Source organism: Struthio camelus, chromosome 10 (assembly GCF_040807025.1).
Source record: "Struthio camelus isolate bStrCam1 chromosome 10, bStrCam1.hap1, whole genome shotgun sequence".
Taxonomy (NCBI): domain Eukaryota; kingdom Metazoa; phylum Chordata; class Aves; order Struthioniformes; family Struthionidae; genus Struthio; species Struthio camelus.
The window spans coordinates 22161569-22183045 of NC_090951.1; the positions used below are offsets into that span (position 1 = coordinate 22161569).

At 54.7% G+C, this 21477-nt stretch overlaps 1 protein-coding gene across 2 annotated transcripts; it reads left to right on the plus strand.

Annotated features, from left to right (window-relative positions):
• Positions 1-925: 925 nt before the first annotated feature.
• Positions 926-21139, plus strand: SLC12A3 (solute carrier family 12 member 3). Of its 2 annotated transcripts, XM_009678394.2 has the most exons (26): positions 926-1591; positions 2850-2996; positions 3388-3463; positions 3745-3840; positions 4636-4775; positions 5609-5719; positions 6210-6321; positions 7067-7197; positions 7717-7801; positions 8544-8698; positions 9243-9350; positions 10242-10365; positions 10507-10608; positions 10744-10899; positions 11208-11307; positions 11775-11886; positions 13653-13793; positions 14208-14314; positions 14968-15050; positions 15943-16020; positions 17098-17199; positions 17724-17835; positions 18421-18507; positions 19310-19445; positions 20040-20107; positions 20634-21139. In XM_009678394.2, the coding sequence occupies exons 1-26, from the start codon at positions 1292-1294 to the stop codon at positions 20773-20775; spliced, it is 3111 nt and encodes a 1036-aa protein (XP_009676689.2). In that variant the 5' UTR covers positions 926-1291; the 3' UTR covers positions 20776-21139. The 2 variants fall into 2 exon arrangements, with proteins under 2 accessions (XP_009676689.2, XP_068812185.1); XM_068956084.1 differs by lacking the exon at positions 15943-16020.
• The last annotated feature ends 338 nt before the right edge of the window (positions 21140-21477 follow it).

A 21477-nucleotide genomic window follows, 5' to 3' on the forward strand; every position in this document is an offset into this window, starting at 1 on the left:
CCAGATGTGTGAAAGACCCCCCCGGCCTCCTGCCCTAAACCCCGGCCCTGCCCCGGCCTCGCTCCGCTCGCCTCCGGGGTTTCTGGAGATGGCAGCGAGGCCTCAGCTCTCCGTCGCCACGGCCCGGGGCGCGTGCCGGCCTTCCAAGAGGTGTCCGGCCCCCGCTGAGCCGGCCTGGAAAGGGAGAGCGTGTAGGAAAAGGCTTAAGTGGCTTCCTAAACCTGGGACGTGATACGGGGGAGTCGTGGGCCGAGCCCCGGGTCCGGGCCCTGCGCTGCTCTCCGTGTCCCCGGGAGCCTGGGCCAGCCGTTGCGTTTCTCCGTGCCGCAGGCTCGCTCGTGCCGGAAAGGAGAAGCGGGGACGGGGCAGGTGGCAGCCCTGCGTGGGGACGCAGCGGTTCCCCCTCTCCACGGCGGACAAGCCCTGGTCCCCAGCTCTCAGCATCCTGCTTCTCCCAGGGAAGAAGGGTCATGGGCACCCTCGCCTCGTCACCCATCCACCGCCCCGGGTGTGCCAGCGGAGGGGCTTGCGTTGGCCCACCCTGTCCTCTTTTTTGTCCCCTTTTTTGCCACCTGAGATATGCCACCTCCTAGGAGCTGCTGTCGCTCCTTGTCTGCTTGCCCGTTGCTGCCCCTTTTCAGCCACTCCTCATCAGAGCCTGCCTAGGGACGTCTCTCGTCCCCCAGCCCCGTCTCGTTCCCTCCTTTCCCAGCTTTTTGCTGGGAGGAAGGGGGTCGCTCCTCCGCGCGCGCCCCGCAGCTCAGCTGATGGCAGCCCCGCCAGCTTGCACGGGCTCCGAGGCTGCCGCGGAGATGCCAAGATGGGTTACGAGATCCGTAGAGTTGGGGACAATATCTCAGGGAAGGGCGTATGTGCGTGGGAGCGTTGTTATTGTTTTCCATAATAAATCCCATTGGGAACAGCATGTTCCCTAGCTAGGGCCGGAGGCAAACTTAATGCCACATTTCTCTGCTGATCTGTCCTTGGGACTTAATCTCAAATCTGTTATCACTGCCCCGATCAAGCACTGGAAGTCAGCGATACTGATTACAGCATTTTTGATATCCCTTCAAGCTATTTTTCCCCCCCCGACCAGCTCGGGGTGGTTCAAGCCAATTACTTTCCCCCGCTAGCAATACTTGCAAGTCGGAGGTGGTTGGCTCGTGCTGGTTTCGCGAGGTATAAAACCTGCGTGCCCTTTCGTACGCCGCCTGCACCGTTGCCCGTCTCCATCCCTCGCCGGGGCCGCGTCGGCCGCAGCACCTCAGGAGGCGCCGGGGGCAGAGGCGAGATGGCCGAGCTGCCGGCCCCAGAGCTGCCCGCTGACCCGGCGTGCTGCAGCGGCAGGTTCACCATCAGCACCCTGATCGGTGCGGAGGAGGGCGGCAAAGCTCACTACGGGGCCGCCGAGGCCGCCGGCTACGACAGCGCCCATCCCACCCACCTCTCCAGCAGCACTCTCTACATGAGGACTTTTGGCTACAACACCATTGATGTTGTGCCCGCTTATGAGCATTACGCCAACAGCAGAGTCGTGGGCGACGCCAGGAAGGGGAGGCCCTCGCTGGCGGACCTGCACTCGATCCTGAAGGTAAGGGGGGGCTCTGCTCCACCACATGCGGTGAGGACATCTCGTGGCCTCTCTTTAGCACCTGCTCCCTGGGCCATGTCCATAGCGACCTGCTTGCTACCGCTGACTTCCTGGCTCTGTATCCCTGGGGGCCTGAGATCAGCTCCCGCACGTGGAAAGGTTCGGTAGTTGTCTTTGAATGAGAAATAAAAGCCCAGCCGTCGTGTTCTGTTTTGGGGCTGTTATATATCCAAAAATGAAATGCAGTGGATAAAATCCCTGCAAAGAGCTCGCTGGGTTCTGCTCCCGACTGATCCCAGCTCTGCGCAAGGGCGCCAGGAGGGGACTCGGCTGGCTGAAACCTTCCCGGCTGCCAGACCAGTCAGCGCCCGGCTCCGCTGTGACCTGGAGGGGAAGGTCTTGGCCAAAATGCCCCAGGCAGAGCAAAAGGGCCTTCTGCCGGGAGCAACAAATCCTGGGGATCCCTGCCATGCACGTGCAGGGGGAGCACGGGTTTGTCTTTGTCCTGGACAGCGTTCCAGCAGCCAGGCTCTTCCCCGTGCCTGGGAAAAGGCAGATTTTTTTCCCCTAACATCAGAGCTCGGATTCTTCCTTGAGGAAATCCTGCTGTTTGGAAGGGTGGTGCAGGTCTGCGCTGCCCAGGGCGCGTGCAAAGGTCTCCACGCAGACTCTGCTGAGGGCACCGACACGTCCCTCTGCTGAAACTTGTTATTCCGAAAGAGTTTCACGCTGGTGGATTCGGAGACAAGTTTTTATCCAGATAGTGGAGCCGGTGGGTGCGAGCCTCAGTGCTGCCCCTCGGCTGGGAGCTACCCGTGTGAGGGTAGCCATCTGCACCCAGCCGTGATGCCCATCCCGAGCACCGTGGCTCTCCTGAGGCTGCAGCAGACCTGCAGTTACTCTGTTTCTGCTTTCAAGCCATGCAGAAACAACATGTCTGGATGGATGGGAGCAGAAAAAGCCCTTGGTGCAAGAGTCTCCCACTGGGGAGCTGCTCGTTTGGTCACAAGGCCGGAGTCACCATGTCACGGGCTCGCAGCAGCCCGCATGGCTTTCAGCTCAGGATGGACCGCTTTCTCCCCAGGTGGCAGAGCCCAGAGAGCCCATCCCCTCTGGAAACTGCAGTCCTGACCATTCACTGCCTTTGGGCCTGCTGGGCTCAAAGCTCGAACCTTTGCAATGCGTCAGGGCAGCAAGGTGAGAGGAGGTCCCCCAAGAGCCCTCCCCGCCGTGACCTGCCTTCCCGTTGCCTCCACAGCCTGACACGAGCCACCTCCACAAGCCCGTGTACGAGCCCCAGCGGAGCAACGGCCTGCCCGATGGCGTGCCTGAAGAGGAGGCGGGTGAGGACCGCAAGGCCTCCCCAGAGGAGCCCATCCGCTTCGGATGGGTCAAGGGCGTGATGGTAAGCGTGGCCCCCTCCAGGCTGGAGGAGGCCGAAGAGCATGGCTCGCCCCATGGTGCCAGGGTCTGTCATTTGCCCCCTTCCTCCAGTCCCACTCCGGGATCCAAACCCAACCCTCCAGGTAGGGCATGGTGTGGACTTGGCCAGAATGTTTTGAATTTTTCATATATATATATATATATATATATGTATATATTTTGCAAGTATCTACACTCTTTGAATAATTTGCTTCCTTGATGGGTCATTTTTAACTCCAGGCCACTGATCTGGAGCCACCTGGAAGACTAGGACATCTAACGTGGCTGTCAAAGTTCCCAGGTGCCTGTTCCCTGCCGTATGGTCTGCAGCACCTATGCTCATGGGAGATTGTCCCTCTCTGTCCCCCCTCCAGATTCGCTGCATGCTGAACATCTGGGGAGTGATTCTCTACTTGCGCTTGCCCTGGATCACAGCCCAGGCAGGAATTGGTGGGTGCCTCTCTGCTCTCGCAGTATTGCTTAGGGCAGGCTCAGTCCCTGGTCTCTCTATGGCCCAAAACATACGGGATATAAGGTGGTGGGAGTGGAAGTGCTGGTGGCATTGAGCACAGGTCAGGAGTGGGGACAAAAGAGAGTCAGGGTCCTCGGAGGCACCCTGGGAGGAGTGGGTTGAGGAGGTGGACTGCAAAGGGACTGTGGGGCTGTGCGAGTTTGGGGCAGGCTGGAGGTGCCAACGAAGCAGCGAGCTGAGCTGGTCTCTCCTGCCGCAGCACTGACGTGGCTGATCATCCTGATGTCTGTGACGGTGACCACCATTACCGGCTTGTCCATCTCTGCCATATCCACCAACGGCAAAGTGAAATCAGGTGGCGTCCCCCCTCGCACTCTTGCCCACTTGGCCCACTGCTTGCTGAGTGTCTGGGGAGCCTCGGGTGCTACCCCAGCTGCTAACCTCCGACCGAACCATGGGGAGATGATCTCCTGCAGCCGAGGCTCCTCTTGCCCTGCTGCTCAATGTAGTGTGCTTTCAGCCTCGGGCTGCCCCCAGCCATGAAATCCCTGGTGCACGGTGTGACCTAAGGGCTGGGATCATATAAAGCAGGCAGGTCGGGACCACAGGAGACCACCCTTCTGTTCCACAGAAGGTCAACCCCACCAAAACCACCCTTAATAGCTGGATTTTTACAGCTTCTATTGATGCAAACTCCTTCCAGCCCTTGCCAACTTGATGGCTAGAGAGCCTCACCTGATGAGTTCTGCTTGTCTCCTTCCTGAGACATGCTCACAGTGAAATGCTGAGTGGAAGGGCGGTTTTATCTCAGCAGGGACCTTTGCTAGCGACTCTGTGATATTCAGCTTAGTTTGGGTCTCTGTACTTTGGAATGGATATCAAAATATCATAGAGAGTTCAGAAAGACTTAACAGAAGTGGGCAGTAGCCTAAAAATTGAAGTCCAAACAAGCCCCTCAGGTGGTAGAGATGCAGCTCCATCACCTGGAAATGCCTCTTATTGGTCAAAATTTCTTGGTTCCTCTTAAAACTGTCAAGAACAAGAGTTGGATGCTTTTAGTGAGATGGGGTGGGGGGGAGGACCAGGAGACACATATGGGGACAGGAGGATAGAAAGCAGCTGATTTCACAAGGTGTTTCTGCTGTGTTAGGGGGCACCTACTTCCTTATCTCAAGAAGCCTCGGACCAGAGCTGGGAGGTTCTATTGGTCTGATTTTTGCCTTTGCAAATGCGGTGGCTGTGGCCATGCACACAGTGGGCTTTGCAGAAACTGTCCGTGATCTGCTCCAGGTAAGAAGTCAGAGGCGTGCCTTCGAGATCCCACCCACAGCTTCTCTCTGTCTCTGAGTCCTTCATAACCAGCTCTTGCTGCGGTGCCTACTGCAAACCTGCTTTTTCTTCTCATTTTCACTACCTCCCTCTCCCTGTTTGTCTGCTCACAATGAAGCGCAAGGTCGCTAGGGCAGGCTGGGTGCTTGCAGCACACAGAGCCAACACAAGGGAGTAGTTAAGTTATTTATCAATATTTACGTTAATGGTGGAACATTGATCATCAGCAGTTAAAACTGAGCAAAATCACTGGTGGTTAAGTAAGAGAAAGATTTACTTACTCCTCTGTTCTGAACTGCTCTTAGTTCATGACTAACCCCTATAATACGTCCTTTCCTTTGGAAATCAGAATTAATATTTTTATTCTTTACATTTCTTTTCCCCACTATTTTTGCAGATGACTCCTGCAAGAGTTGTATTCCTGGATGTGCATTTACCAGTTGACAAACCATGATCTGGATAGCACTCAGATTAGCTTAGTGTCCCTTTGTACAGCTGAGAAGAGCTGCCAAGTGCCTTCCTGGCTGAGACAGGAGTGCAGTTAAAGGCCATAGTGTTGCACCATAAAACAGAAGCCTGGAAAACCACTGGATAAAGTGGGTTTAAAGAGGTTCCCTGTGGAAATGTGATAGCTTACTGCATGCTAGAACAAAAGAAAGATGGCTTTGTGCTCCCGCTTTAACATATTTTCTATAAGTATTGATTCAAAAATTTGGAGAAGGCTTGTGGTGAGGGCAAGAGGAGGGGATTGCGTCCCAGGGTGAAAGGACACTGATGTGTGCTTCCCTTCTCAGGAATATAACTCTCTCATCATAGACCCCACAAATGACATCCGCATCATCGGGGTCATCACGGTGACAGTGCTGCTTGGCATTTCTTTGGCAGGGATGGAGTGGGAGGCCAAGGTAAGTCTCATTTCTTAAGGTGAACCAACCCAGTCTTATTCCCAAAGGCCACAGAGTGTATTTTGGCCCATACATAGGCTACTATTTAACAGAGCTTGCTGCTGGTTGTTTCAATAACTGGCGTAGCTGAGCCTGCCTCCCACGAAGGACCTTGTGGAGAGCTGCTCAAGAGGCTCCTGTGGTTGAGAAATTGCTCCCAATTCCTGCATTTCCCAAGGCTCCCACTGGAGACGCTGCTGGAGCCTGTCCCTCAGGCTAGGGGGAAGGACAGGACCATATCACCAGCTCGCTGAAGGCAACAGAACACCACTGCAGCTTGGAAGAGTAGCGCAGGCAGTCAGAAGAATAGCTGGTGGCATGTTCATCGCTTTTGCCAGCTGGCTGGGGATGGACTAGGTTCTCCTAACAGGATTTTCACTCCAGCTAGCATTTGCTGTGGGCTCCTCACCAAAAAGCTGATCCCCTCCTCTGAATCTTTCTGATCTCTCAGGCACAGATATTGTTCTTCCTGGTCATCTTGGTTTCCTTCATAAACTACCTGGTGGGGACGGTGATCCCAGCCACAGCAGAGAAGCAAGCAAAAGGTTTTTTCAGCTACCGAGGTGAGTCTGCCGTGTGTTGTGATTACACTAGATGCATCAAAAGATCAAAGCAAATAGCTGGAGCCTGCTGTTTGTTGCCATTTCAGGAGAAGATTACTATGGAAAAGTGCTTATCAGGTGTGAGAGCTGATGGATCTCTGGTTGTGATTGTTTAGACAGCAATGAAATGTTCCTCTTCAAACTGAAGCACTTTGTCTATAGTTTTTGAAATAATCCTAAATCAGGCTGCTTCCCTGGATCAGAGTCTGCCGGCAGGCATCATGTGTTATGTCAGTACCCATCTCTCATTTTACATGCCCCTGCCTCCAGTTAAAGGATGAAAATAGCAAACCAAAGCCCACGTAATATCCTCTCCAGCTTCTCATTTTTGTTTCCTGCTCAGTCCCAAGTCCCACAGGCAGATCAGGCCAGGCGTGAGCCCTCCTTTTGGAGAGGGATGTTGCTCCTCAGACATTTAGATCCTCCAGGCCTCATGACTCGGACTGGAGCAACTCCTTGAAGCTGTGACCCTCATGTCTTTCCCTTCAAGTAGCACAGTGTGAGGCAGGAGTTGGAGTCAGCCCTGCCTGGAGCGGCTCAGAGTCGTTAAGGGCATGATGTATAACTAACTTTGGTCATGTTACAACGGCAGTTTGCCTCTGTAAGTGTTGTTCCAGCTGGGATGCTTAAATCAAGGGAAAGGTAAATGGGAAGACCCTACTCTGAAGAATTAAATGGAAATGCTTCTTCTTTGTTTCTTCCCCAGCTGACATTTTTGCCCAGAACTTTGTGCCCAACTGGCGCGGACCTGAGGGCACCTTCTTTGGTTTGTTTTCTATTTTCTTTCCATCAGCAACTGGCATCTTGGCTGGAGCCAACATTTCTGGTGATTTGAAGGTATGCTTTGACTATTCCTACCTGAGCAGACATTTCTAGGGGAAGGGAGACTGGCAGGGGCAAGATAGAGCTCTGGAACTGGTTGGGACAAGGCACGGCCAAACCTTAGGGGTCCCTAGCCTCACAACAGAATTGTTTTTTCCCCTGGGAACTGGTTCCAGTTTTGGTCCAACTTGTAGAGATGGTCATTTGTCTACATTTTTCCTTCTGAAAATTTTTGGAAAGGCAATTTGGAAAGTTAATACGTATATAAACCAAAACAGCATGTGTTCGGGAGAGCAGTGTAAGGGTCACAGCATGCTGGCCCAGGCCGTGCATTCATCCTCTTGCCTTCTCGTGTGGCTGTCTGCACAGCTGGCACTTTGCATTTGGAAATCTGCACCCTGCTAGGCCAAGAGTTGCTATGCGGCTTTTGGTCACAAGGAATTATAACTCCTTTCATAAAGCAGCCAGAATTAAATGCGACTTAGTGGCGCTCCAGGAAAGTGTTTTGTAACTCTCTGTGATTCCCTTGGACAGGATCCTGCTGTGGCCATTCCTAAAGGCACCCTGATGGCTATATTCTGGACCACGGTGTCCTACCTGGTGATTTCTGCTACGATTGGTAAGCAGCGAGCTGGGTGGGGATCCTGAGGGCGTGCTTGGGCATGGGAAGCCTGGCAGGATGTAGGTGGTGGATACGGTCTGTGGGAACTGGGAGTGAGTTGTACCGATGAGGGCTGATACTCTGATCCAAGTACTGCAGATGTTTGTGCTCATTCCTGCTCATTCCTGCTAGGTTACAAGGGGCAAAATCCTCTGAGTGGCGAAACAGAGCATTTTGGCGATGACTCGTGACTCTGTTCAGGCTCCTCAGTCCAGTCTCGTGTGGAAGGGCAACCCCACTGGGGCAATTTAGGGGTCTTAGGATACAAAAGGTCTGCAGGGACCTGGGCCTGGGTTGCACGAACCTGCAGCCAGCAGTGCAGACCGAAAGGACGAGCGCTCTGAGATGCCGGCCAGGGTCTGATGCTGTGCACAGCACATACGACCGCCAGGATGGGAGCCCAGGAGCAATAGGCTTTTCGGTGGCCAAAGGCAGCATTACTTCAGCCCTGGAGGGCATACGCCTTGCGGTTTCATCACAGCTGCCTTGCTTCTGGGCTTGGAGCAGGTCTGGCTCTGTGCCGTATTGTGGGGCCCAACTGCTTTACAGGTTTGTTTGAGCTCCTACCCAGAATTTGGGACTGTAATCCCAAAGCACGCTCTGAGCAATAAGAGATGTGGCCCGAGGGGTTTTGCACAGGGACAGACTGCATTGTAGGGGAAGGGAGAGAGGGGAAGGAAAAGGGGCTCTGCTCTCGCAGGTGCCTGCGTGGTCCGGGATGCCTCCGGGAGCCTCAACGACACCATCGGGGCCGGCTCGCTGGGCTGCGAGGGTTTGGCATGCAGCTACGGCTGGAACTTCACTGAGTGCATGCAGAAGCAGAGCTGCCGCTACGGGCTGAGCAACTACTACCAGGTACCACCATGCTGCCCCGGATGGTGGGACACCAGCGAGGCCAGGCTTGGACGAGCTTCGGCAATGTCTCTGGCTGATGGCACAGCCTCTCTGTCACCCCTTTGTGCTCATGAACTCCTCCTCTCTTCATCCTGCCACAAGCAGAAACCCTAGCCCATACCTCAGCGCTGCCAGGGACTATTTATTGCTGGATCCTCTCTTGTAAGAGGCAGATTTCCTGCACCGAGAATGAGGCAGCAGCCTCCTATATCCTGCTTTGACCTGTGCCCAGAGCATCCAGGGAGGAATATGTCACAGCAAGCAGGGAGGGGATTTTCTATTCATGCAATTAAAGGCTGACACGTAATGGGGACACGCGAGGGGGAATTTGTTCTGTGTGGGCAGAGCTCGCTTTTGGACGTAGCTGGACTTCACTCCTGGGTAGCACTGATGGAAATGGAGGGTTGTGGGCGGCACGGAGGGGAGCAGGCTGGGGGGCTCAGAAAGCTTTTGAGGCTGATGTGCTGGGGTGCTGCAGGGATCTGACCACCTGGTTTTCTGGTAGAGCATGAGCATGGTGTCTGGATTCGGCCCTCTCATCACAGCTGGGATCTTCGGCGCTACCCTGTCCTCGGCACTGGCCTGCCTTGTCTCAGCCCCGAAAGTCTTTCAGGTGAGGTGCGGTCCAAAGGACTGGAGGAGCAGGATGCTGCCGGGGGAGGCAAAGGACTGGGAAAAAGCTGCCCGCACCTCCTGTCGTCTCGGGTTTGAAAGCAATGTCCAGGAGTTCGGAGATATAATTAAAGAGCAGAGTGCACCCTGAACCAGGCAGATTTACAGGGAGAGCAGAAAGGGCCATCACCTTCCCATGAGTACCACACACTCCAGTGTGCCCTTCATGACAGAAGGGCAAAGGCTTGCTGGTGCCCCCCACCTGGGTCCCAGCCACTGCTCAGCCAGCTCCATGCTTCGTCCTGCCACCAGCAGCTGGAAATAACCGGCTGCATGGCCAGGTCTTTGCTCATGTGCAGTGTTCTGGGCTCCCGATCCTGTCTGGAAGTTCAGCACGGAGAGAGGCAGCACCCTTCGCTCTTGGTGCCACGCTGTCCTCGCAGCCTCTTTCCTTGGGCAGTGTGGTTATGTTCTGCAGAGTTCAGAGCTTGGGCAAGCCACGTTTGTGACTTGTATTAATTGTGGGAATTGATATAGTGCTGCCGAAGGAGGTGCAGAAAATATATGTCTGCAGGGACAGCTGTCCTCCAGGAAGAGAACGCAGCCAGAGTCTTTAAGGCTTTTTGGGTATGAAGAGGCCCTGGACAAAGATGCTGCAGTTTGTGAAGGTGTGAGTCAAAGTCTGCTCTTGCATCAGGGACATGTGCAGCAGCCCTGAGATGATGCTTTACAGGTTCGCCAAGAGCCTCATCTCGGAGTAGAGCTGAGGTCCCAGTTTCCACCAGCACCCCAACCCTCAGCTCAGACTCTCCCACCAAGCTTGTCTCAGCCGTAAGAGGGGTTGACAGAGGACGCAGGGCTCCTGGCACCTCTCACATGTTTTTTCTTGCAGTGTCTCTGCAAGGACCAGCTCTACCCTCTCATCGGCTTCTTTGGGAAGGGCTATGGGAAGAACAGCGAGCCCATCCGCGGGTACATGCTGACCTATGTCATTGCCGTGGGTTTCATCCTGATCGGTAGGTGCTTCTTGCGGACTCATGCACCTCTTGCCCCCAGCAAGCTGTGTCACAGTTTCCTCGGCCGCCTGTGTAACTTGGCCTCAGTCCGCTTCCTGGTGGCTCCAGGATGAAGGGTTTCTCTCCATCTCCTCCCTGCAGCTGAACTCAACTCCATTGCCCCCATCATCTCCAACTTCTTCCTGTGCTCCTATGCACTCATCAACTTCAGCTGCTTCCACGCCTCCATCACCAACTCGCCAGGTGGGCTGCACAGCACCAAGGAGACAGGGAATGCACCGGCTCCCAGGCATGCCGGCTCCTCTGCCACCACGGGGCTCTTCACCTCTTGGGACTAACAAGAGCCGGGCAGTAGCTGCCGTCTGTTTTTGCGTGCAGGGTGGAGACCGTCGTTTAGGTATTACAGCAAGTGGTCTGCTCTGTTCGGTGCGGCTGTGTCCGTTGTGATCATGTTCCTGCTGACGTGGTGGGCTGCCCTGATAGCCTTTGGCATCGTCATCTTCCTCCTGGGATATGTGCTCTACAAAAAGCCGGGTGCGTAGGAGGGGCTTCTGGCACTGCAGCCGTTGGGTAACACTGGTGTGAGGGACGATGGAGGGATCCCCAGGCAGGAGGTGGTTTGTTCCACCTGTGAACTGTGCGTTCTCCTGTCCACTTGCTTGCTGGGAAGGGAGAGGCTGTCACAGGGCAGTGACAGCCCCCATTTTTTGTCACCCTGGCAAGCAATGAAGCGTCGTTGCTCAGGCGTAGCCCTTCAGTAGCACCCCCCGTGGGAGGCGTTAGCTCGTGTGCTAACCCAGCCCCTCTTGCTTCTCTGTTGCACATGAACACCACCTCCACAGATGTGAACTGGGGCTCCTCTGTGCAAGCAAGTTCATACAACCTGGCCCTGAACTACTCTGTGGGGCTCAGCGAAGTGGACGAGCACGTCAAGAACTACAGGTGAGTGCTGCTTTCATTCGACACCCAAAACTCAGTGGAGGGATGCCAAAGGCAAGGCTATCTCCTCCTCCTGCAAACCCAGGACGGATTCCCCTCTATGGCCACGTCCTTGTTACAGCCCTCAGCACGTCTAGCCCCAGCAAAAGGGGAAGGGCCTGGGCTGACGGGCTTCAATGACCCAGGTCCTCTCTGCACCTTTGGCTTGCAGGCAGAACCGCAGGTGCAGGGAGGACCGCTCTCAGTACCTTTCCCAGCCCAGCTAGAGACAGAAGCATTATTTTCTTATGATCCAAAAGGATCAAAGAATAAGGATGGACCCTCAGCCATATGCTTTTTTCTCATCCTAAAGATGCTTCCTATGATTGCTGTTAGCCACATATAGGAAGAGAGATATGATTCCTTCCAGAGAGTCTTACTGACTTCTTACTGTAAAATAACAGCGTGCCTTCTGCTTTCTTTCTCTTTAGACCTCAATGCCTGGTCTTAACTGGCCCTCCTAATTTCCGTCCAGCCCTGGTGGATTTTGTTGGCACTTTCACCAAGAATCTCAGCTTGATGATCTGTGGGAACGTGCTGATAGTGAGTATTGGCAGAGCTCTGCTCTTGCTCCCTCAGTTAAAGGGACAACAGCTGTGAGACAGGATGTAAGGTCTAGCCAGATGCCAGTATTTGGACATCTGTCCAAGGCTGGTGGCAAGGAAGCTTTTCACTTTGCATACGGTGATATTAAAACCAGGAGGGTCTTTAATATGTACCTAGCACAAAGTGCGGTTCTTTATTTCTCTCTACTCCTTGAGAAAGAGTCAACTTAAGTGGGTGAGAAGAGGGCTGCAACCAAAGATTTCCATTCACACTGTAGCAGTAGATGCTTTTACTCCTAGGTGGCATAGTTTTTTGGCCTCATTCAAGGCTGAAGAGTTGCGTTTCAGGACCCAGGCACGCTGAGTTTCGGACAGCAAGGGCGCTGTGTGTTGGAACTCTGAAGCTCTGCCATGACTGTTGAGCCATGCAGCCATGGTGCCACAGCTGGTGACAGTGCAGCTTGCAAAGTCTTGGCTGGGTGAGAGAGGGAAGGAAATGATTTTAAGCCCCTCTGTTTCAAGATGCAGGTCCCGAGGTATCAGAGTAATCCACAGTCTGATCCTGGTGAGAGCAAGTGAGTACTCCCCCATCCTTTAACAAAATATTTCCATGTAATGGTTCTCATTTAACTAGCGAAAGGAGAAGATCAGGCCACATAAAAAATACATTTGGTTCCTGATCTTGGGGGAGCAAGCAATCTGTGGGAGGTGGTCTAGAAAATGCATTAGAAAAATCTAGATTGTATCTTGATTGGATCGCTGGGCCAGTGATTTAAATATGTGTGCTTATGTGCCACCTAATGATGAATTAAAGCAAGCAAGACTGTTCCTGCTGGCAGTCTCTCCGGCTCATTAAGCAATATTGGCGACGTGCTATGACATCGTTGTGGGCTAATGGCTTCCTGTCGCAGATGAATTGGCAAAACAAATATCAGACATTGCTCTTGTAGGAAAAGGATGCTGATCAGAGGACGGGGTTGTGCTCTAGTGAGTTCAGACCTTCAAGATCAAATAGTGACAAAGAGTTTTTTGTGTTCGCCTGAGGTATAGCAGGAGGAAGACTGCTCATGCTAAGCCAGATTGGCAAGAACATCATCATGCTCAGGTGGAGCCAGTGTCTGGCTCAGGGTGGCCTGGAGCAAGTCCTTTAAGCTGGTTTTTCCAAGCCTGTGGTTCAGGTATTCTGTGTGCATAAAAATCCAGAGACATGCTATCTACAGCGAAGTCTTCCAGCCCTCTCCCAGTATCCATTGAGTCACTTATCAGAGGAGATGTTGATATCCAGGAGATACTAGAACTGTCTCCATCCAGCATAATTGGCATTATTGGCCATTTTTCCACTGAGCAACCACTAGAGTCAAGGACTCCAGGCTTAGTCCAACTTCATGTTGGCTCCTGAGTAATAGCAACTTTTTTGTCTTATACCTCTGGTAGATATTTTGAGACCTCAGGAGCTGATATTCACATCAGCTGTGCAGAGGACATGAAGTATAACGAATTCCAGATGTTTTGCAAGAGGGGATTAATTATGTGACTGTTGGTATGGTATGTGTCAACTGTTAGCTATCCAAGTTCATTGATATTTTGGTACGACAGCAGCTTTCTGTGCATGCAATGGTTAAGTCCAGGACTTACTGATAATTCAGGAAGTAAGGAAATGGAGCTACTTGGTGATAAAATCACCAGTTCAAAGGGGGATCGCCTGTTATGTACGCCCAAAACGCTAATGCTGCTGTTGTGCCCTTTTCTCCTACTTCCCAACAGGGACCACGGAAGCAGAAGATGCCGGAATCCAGGCTGACATCTGATGGCCATACAAAGTGGCTTACCAAGAGGAAGATCAAGGCTTTCTATACAGATGTCGTAGCTGAGGATTTGAGAAGTGGAGTCCAAATACTTATACAGGTAGTGCCTCAAACCAGCTCAGCCCCAGCCTTGTTGGTAACGTGGGTTAGGATTGTTTTCCTCCTTCTTCTGATGGGTCTTCAGTCATTTCAAGAAGGGCAGATGAGGCTTGCTGGTGCCGCTGTATTTGCTCAGGGATGACTGACTGGAAGCAACAGCCATCCTCATACTCTAATTCTTCCTGTCCCTCCTCTTCCATCTTCTGACCACTCTCCCAAACTACCTGACCCCTCTTTACTCCCCGCTCCTTTTTGCAACACTTGCCTGCAGCCCTGTCCCTTCTTCTGACGTTGTTGTGCTTTGCTAGATTGGACCCAGTGCTCTCGCATGTGCAGAATGACAACACCCGTGTCTGTCCATCCCCACAAAGGGTCCTCAAAGAAAATGCAGTAAATATGCCTCCTTTTTTCCTAGGCTTCTGGTCTTGGGAAAATGAGACCCAACATCCTAGCACTGGGGTATAAGAGGAACTGGCAGACAGCCCACCCACAGACCATGGAGGATTACGTAGGAATCCTGCAGTACGCTGGGAAGCAGATGGGTTGACTGCTCATGTAACTTGCTTTGCTGATGGGAAGATTGTGTGAACACAGCAAATGGTGATGGTGGTGTCCATAGATGGTTGCTAGACAGCGAGCTAGATCTGTAGATCCACCACATGGCTCAGTGCCAGTATCTGCCTTCGGGCCCCTCGCTGACTTGGAGGCATGGGGTAGGACTGCTGTAGCACCTGGCACAAGGATGTGGGCTGATGGGTGGCAGGTGGCATGTGTGGGGTGAGTGCAGCTAGCCCCTGCAGGGACACTTCTGCTGCCTGGGGGGAACGCATGGGCTTGGTCTCTCCAGGCTGGTGCCTTCCCTTTGCTGCCTAATGATGATAAAGTGAAGGCAACTTATTTTCCTTAGGAGAGCAAGGACTTTCATGCAAACCCAGGACAGAAACTGCAGATATAGAGTGGTTTAGCTATTGGTCTTGGCTGGAATAGATGGATTGTCTTTCTCTCAGATTTCTATGGGAATCATCCTTAAAGACGATGGGCCTCACCATGACCAGACTCAAAAATTTCATAGAAAGGTTGCAGTCACTGCACGGCATGAACAGAATGCTGCCTGCTTGTGTTGTGCTGTTGGATACAAGTCAGTCAATGTTAACTACCTTTGTCTCTCCTTCCAGCGATGCCTTTGATTTCAAGTATGGTGTGTGTTTAATGAGGATGAAAGAAGGGCTGAACACCTCTAGAGTGATGCAGGCTCACAGTAAGTGTCCACTGGAACTTGCCCAGAAGGGAGGTGCTGCTCTTGTCTGGGCTTACCTCTGCCCGCGGTATGTTTCCCCATCCTCTTTTCTTTAGAGGAGAAAGGGAGCCGGTTTTGGGGCAGTCAGTGCAGCTCAGAGCCAGGGCCTCGGACGCAGAGCCTGGAGTGTGAGTGCTGGCACGTGAGCTGAGTGTGTAGTGCTGTGGGTCACGTCGGACAGCACTGCGTCCCCAGGCAAAGGCCATGGCCCCAGCGCCTCTGTGGGGCGTAAGTCCTGGGGCTGGTACCAAGGCATTCAGGTTGGGTACGCATGCCTCACATCATTGCTTTGTAAATCTCAGCTGCAGTGAAGAGTGGGTCAAGGGCATCTGTGTGCCTGAGATAACAAGGGGCTCCTCTGAAGAGATGTGGGCACACACGATGGGGTGTGTGGGACTCAAGGACATGGGACTACTTGGGACCACCCTAGTTTTGGTCAGCAGTCACCTGAAAATGCTGCAGGATGCTAACGTTGGGAAGGTCCCTGGGATCGACTCTCCTCCCTGGTATTCCTGTGGCCTGGTGACAGAAGCAGGTTTGTCGGTTGGTCCATCTACCGTGCTTCAAAAGATTCAGCACATTCTGGCTAAAGAAGAAATTCATCCACTTGCAAAGGGCTAATGCAAACGTTGGGGTTATTTTAGTCCCCTTGGAACCCTGCAAGGAGCATAGCAGGGGCCTGTTCCTCATGCTGACCTGGAGTGAAGTGAGCGCTACCTAAAGCAGACTCCACATTCAGTGCAAACTCGGTTCTGAGTGCCTGCATGGAGGTTAGCATGGCTGCAGCCCTGGTTTGTCTTTCCCAACTGCTCTGTTCTCACTGTCTTTGTTCTTCTCATTTCATCCCTCCTAGTTAACCCGATGTTTGAGCCAGCAGAAGACGCCAAAGAGAGTGGCATCGGTGGCACAGCAGCCCATGTCACAGGCACATGTCAGTTCTAATTAGGTTCATTATGAAGTGCTTGTTCTCGATATGCAATGTAACTGTGGGGTGATCTATGAGGCGAAGAGAGTGCTGGCACCAGCTCCAGCTCAGAGCATCCCGTGGTCTGAGGACATGTGTTTGGAGGGCTGGGTTTATAAGGAAGGGCAACAGCCTATGCCGAGTCACGTTTTGCCTCCTGCCAAGATTTGGGGCTATTCAGATCAGCACTAGCCTTGGCTCTAGATTGCTGTTTAAGCATTGGCAGGATAAGGCTCAGAGGTGTTTGCAGTGTGGGCAGTAGGCGTGTTTAATGCTCTGAATAGGAACTAGTTGGAAAGAGCAGACAAGTGTGGAACAGAAGCAACAGAAGTGAAGGGCATGGTCTCACGATACGCTTTCTCCATGCAATGGAGCATGTCCCCCCTCTCCCTTGCTGAGGAGGTCCTCGGCTCCCCTTGCCACAGATCTAGCACTTGCGCGATGGGGAGGTGAGCAGGGGCAGCAATTTGAGCTTTCCCTCAGCTCAGCAAGCTGCTCCGACTGAGCCTGCAGCCATGCTAGTGCAGCATGCGGGGCAGGAGGCGACACGTGGGACTGCCCCTGTCGCCACAGCTGGCAAGGGAGGAGGGCTGGGTAGCACCCTAGGGATGCTGCCCTCTTTGCAGCTGGGATTTTTAGTATGCCTTAGAGTAATGAATGTCACATCTTGGGCTCATCTTTGAAGATATTTTGCCCACCTCCCTGAGCAATGCAGGTGGCAAAGGCATGATCTCGCCACGCGTGTCCAGCTGTCACTGTGTGCTTGCGCTCTTCTCTGCAGGAAGTTATCCCCGGGCAGCAGGCTTCCCCCACATAGTTTTCTCCAGGACCTTTTGATGAGACAACCCTACTAATCAGTCTAATGCAAGCTATTGCCTCTCCTTGCCGACCTGGCCATGCTGAGAGCTGTTTTCCTTCGTGACAACCGCTCTGCTCACTCCGACCCTTGTACCACCGACTGTGGGACACCTCTGCTGTGTGCACAGAGCTGGTGGGGTTGTGGGTCTCTCTTGCTCATGCCGGGACGCTTTCTTGCCTTTCCAGTGCACCCCGATGCCTTGGCAGCTGAACAGCAGGCAAGCACCATCTTCCAAACTGAGCAGGGCAAAAAGACCATTGACATTTACTGGCTCTTTGATGATGGAGGTAACCTTTGCCTTTAATTAACACAGTCCCTTTATGAGACAGTCTGGCCATCTAACACAAACCCATCATGTCCTTTCCGTGCAGTCCCTGGGAAGCTCAGTCCTCGTTGCTGTGCTCCCAGCAGGGTGAGGGAACAAACCATGGAGCTCTGTTGCCCTCTCGTTGCAAAGACGCATGTCGTTAGCACCAAGGCGTCTCCAGCGTTCCTGCCCACGTGCTACCAGCGGCTCCATAGAGCTGGAAGGTCAAGGCTCGGGGCTGGGGGCTTTGCCGAGATACGTCCAGGAGGCTGTGGCCCAGCAGGGAATTGCAAGCAGGCTTCTTGTGCTGCAAGATGGGACAATATAATGAGCTTCTGCAAAGAGAGGCTGAGTACAGTAGGAATGTACCAAGAGCATCTCAGGTTGACAAAGCACTAACAAGGCCTCGGGGCCTTCTCCGTCTCTCGCGTTTGGAGGTTAGGCAGGCGTTTGGCCACTGAACGCGAGCGAGCGGGCTGAGCGCCTTGCTGTGCTCTCTGGCAGGTCTCACGCTCCTGATTCCCTACCTCCTCGCACGCAAGAAGCGGTGGGGAAAGTGCAAAATCCGGGTGTTCGTCGGCGGGCAGATCAACAGGATGGACGAAGAGAGGAAGGCGTAAGTGAAGGCCGAGCGGCAGTCGCTTTCTCCCAGACAACTCCTGCCTATCCGCAAGGGCCCCAGGTCCTAACGGGAGCAGGGAGGATCCCGGTCCGACTTGCTTCTTTTGCAGCAACGTTCACCTCATGCGTTAGAAAATACAAAGACATGAACTGTGAGAGTAGAGGGGGGGGAAAATGCAAACGAAAATGCAAACTAAGGAACATGGCAGGATTTTTCCTATGGGGATGAGGCCGGGAGCAGGTTGCTCACGAGCGACCCGAGCAGCAGTGCCCGGAGACGCGGCAGGGCGCCGCTGCAGGGCCGTCGCGCTGCAGGAGAAGCGCTAGCTGGCCGATGCCGTGTTAAACACTGCACCGTCGGGGCGGCACCGCCGCCTGTGGCCTGAGGACACCCCTGTTCGCGGCCACCTGGGAGGCCGGCTGTGCGGGTGAAGGTGTCTTCCTGGGCTTTGGCAGAGCAGTCGGCACGCTTAGTCCGTTTGTTCACGGGCTGTTGAGACGGGTGGGAAAACGCTTGGGAAGATTTCTTGCTATTTGGAGGCCTAATTGTTTTGAAGCTCCCTCCTTTTCTGGCCGGCAGGATCGTGTCGCTGCTGAGCAAATTCCGCCTCGGCTTTCACGAGGTCCACATCCTTCCAGACATCAACCAGAAACCCCGGCCCGAGCAGTAAGGCACTTCCACCGTTTTCTCCTACCCCGTTTCGTGCCGGTGACGGTGTGTGTGTCTGGGCGCATGCACCCGTAGGTGTCCACCTGAAGAGCGCGTGGGTCCCTGCTGCCCCCGAGCCCCCTCGCTCATGACTAACCGCGTTTTGCATAGGTCCCCTCCGCTTTCAGCCCCGAGGGTCATTTAAAAGCGCACAGAGGTAAGGAGGAGGTGCCGCTCAGCGACTGCCCTTCTTGGCATTCGCTTCTGGCTGGGGAAAGGGGTCCGCCGCTCTGCCGGCACCGCAAGGGGAGCGCCGCGGCGGCGCGAGCCTCACCGCGCTGTCTGTGTCGAAGCTGAGCCCCCAGTCTCGGAGCCGTGTTCTTATGGGAAAAACGTGGGTTTTTTGCATATGGGATGAGCGAGTTCATAGTTGTGTTGTGGGCAGGAAACAAGCTTGTGAAGGTGGCTAGTAAAAACAGAAACATCTAAAGGATTTGCAAAATTGGTGATTTTTAAAAATGCTTTTTTTTTTTTTTTTTAAATTTCCAATGTACTTGCTGAGCAGATGAAACCAGAGAAGAACTCATTTCAGGCTGATCTATGATGAAAGGGGCGGTAGTTTTCTCAGCAAAATGGAAAAAAAAAAGGGTGTAGCAGCAGAAGAGCCCACTTTCTGGGGCCGTTGACGCAAGGTGTCCCCTCCGCAGCGAGAACCAACCCCCCCCGACCCTCTGGCGGCCCCCTGGGTCTGGCCGCGCTTCCCCAAGACGACAAAAGCCCCTGGGGGGCCGTTCGCCGACGCCGTGCGCTTGTTTTGCAGCATCAAGCGATTTGACGAGCTGATCGCTCCCTTCAGGCTGAACGACGGATTTAGAGATGAGGCTGCCGTGAACGAAATGCGGCATGATTGTCCCTGGAAGATTTCGGATGAAGAGGTCAATAAAAACAGAGCCAAGGTAGGACTGTTCGCAGGCTTGGCGCAGGGGGGGCCGGCACAAGAGCTGGGTGCCCTGCTGCAAAGGGTCTCCGGATGTTAAGTCAAAATTCAGTCTTGTAGGAAATGGTCACCAGGCACGCAGGGGAGGGGGAGGTCGGCAGCTCGGTGGGTGCCTGGGGGTTGGTGGTTCGCGCACATCCGCCTCCTCGAGCAGCAGCAAGGAGAGCGCGGCAGCCTGGCACGAGCAGAAAGCTCTCTTGCTTCCAATAACGCTGCCGGTGGCAGCCGGGGGACGTGTATTCCAGCAGCGCTTGCGGTGCTGGGGGGGCTGAGGCACGTGGTTTTTCTCAGGCGCTTGCCCCCAGGCCCGTCCCACCGTTGTGCAAGCTCGCCGGTGCTCCGGGAGCCCCGCGCCGCCCTCCAGCGAGGGCTGCGACCCAGCGCGAGCCCATCGGGAGGGCTCAAAGGGGACACAGGGTGGGAGCCGCGGCGTCGTAGCTGGAGAGCCGCCCGGCGGTGGCGCGGGTGCTGGGCCGGGCGCTGGGTGCCTGGGCCCAGGCTGCTGCCGACGTGGTTGTCTCGCGGTGGTGACGTCTCTCTCTTTGCTCCTTAGTCGCTTCGACAAGTGAGGCTGAACGAGATTTTGCTGGATTACTCGCGGGACGCGGCGCTCATAGCAATGTAGGTGGTGATGGGCCTGAGTGCGAACGGCCGGCTTCCCGGCCGCGCTGCTCCCCTTCTCCGCGCTGTCTTTTGGGAAAACGGGTGTGCTGTGGAGCTTGTCTTTACACCGGGGCAGTGGAAACGGTCCCTGTGGTCTTCTCCCTCCAAGCTCGTAGAGCCTGGACGGACCCTCATGCCCTGAGCTGGCTTTGCCCACCCCTTGTAAGGGGCACAGAGCCGGTGCATCCCCGCGCCGCTGCAACCCCATCGAGACGCGCGGCACGGAAACTGCCCGCAGGCAGGTCCCCCACCGTGGTGTTAGCAGGGATTCGGGTGTCACCGTCACCAGCTGTGCCGCTGGCCCCTGCCGGCCTCGGTGCCGTCTGCCCCGGGCAGCGCTGAGCCCCGGCACCGCCTGTACCCAGCTGCCACCGAGGGAGTTGCCACCCAGCTCCCTCATCGTCCTGGGGTGAGATGGTGCATGGGGCTGGCCGAGGGTTTCTCCCGTCTCGTCTTACCTCGCTCCTGTTTTCCGCCTTTCCAGCACGCTGCCCGTCGGCCGCAAGGGTCGCTGCCCCAGCTCCCTCTACATGGCCTGGCTGGAGACCCTCTCGCAAGACCTGAGGCCCCCTGTCATCCTGACCAGAGGGAACCAAGAAAACGTTCTGACCTTCTACTGCCAATAAACCGTCCTGGGTCCCTGCTGACTTGGGATGTGGATTTTTCAGGCCACCTTTGCTCTCTGAGTGGACTTTCCCGGGGTTGTGGGTAATAACTAACTGACGCGGGAGGCGGCGACGGCTTGCTCTCCAAAATGTCTAGCGTACCCCAGCTGCGTCTCTCTTAGGAAAAAACGCATTTGGCTGCTGTCAGTCACTAGCGCTTCCGATGTCACGTTACTGTCCCTGCTCTCGCTTGGGTGCAGGGGCAATAGCGGGAGAAGACCAGTTGGCCCATGTTGACCCGTGAGATGCGCCAAGGTGTTTGGTGAGCGGAGCACAGCAGCCCCCTCGGGTGCCACCCTGCCTCCTGCCCGTGGCTCTGCTTGCAGCCGGGCAGCTTATACACAGGCAGAAAACGGTGCCCGGGCGGTCTGTATCGCTGCATGGGAGGTGAGGCTGGCGGGCGAGACGGAGGGCCCCGGCTCAGCTGGGCCTTCGCCTCTTGACCCTGTGGGCCACTCGGCCCCTTTGCCCTTGCGGCACTCCCCGTCACCATACGCCAACCCAGGGGAGCCGCAGCAAAATCCCCAGTGAGGGTGATGTAGGGCAGCGCTGTAATGCAAGACACCCCCGGGGGGGGGGGGGTCTCAGTCTCTGCCCATGCAGGGGAGGGCGAGCGAGAGCCCTCTGCAAAGCCCTTCCTGCCAGCACCCCGCGTGGGGCAGA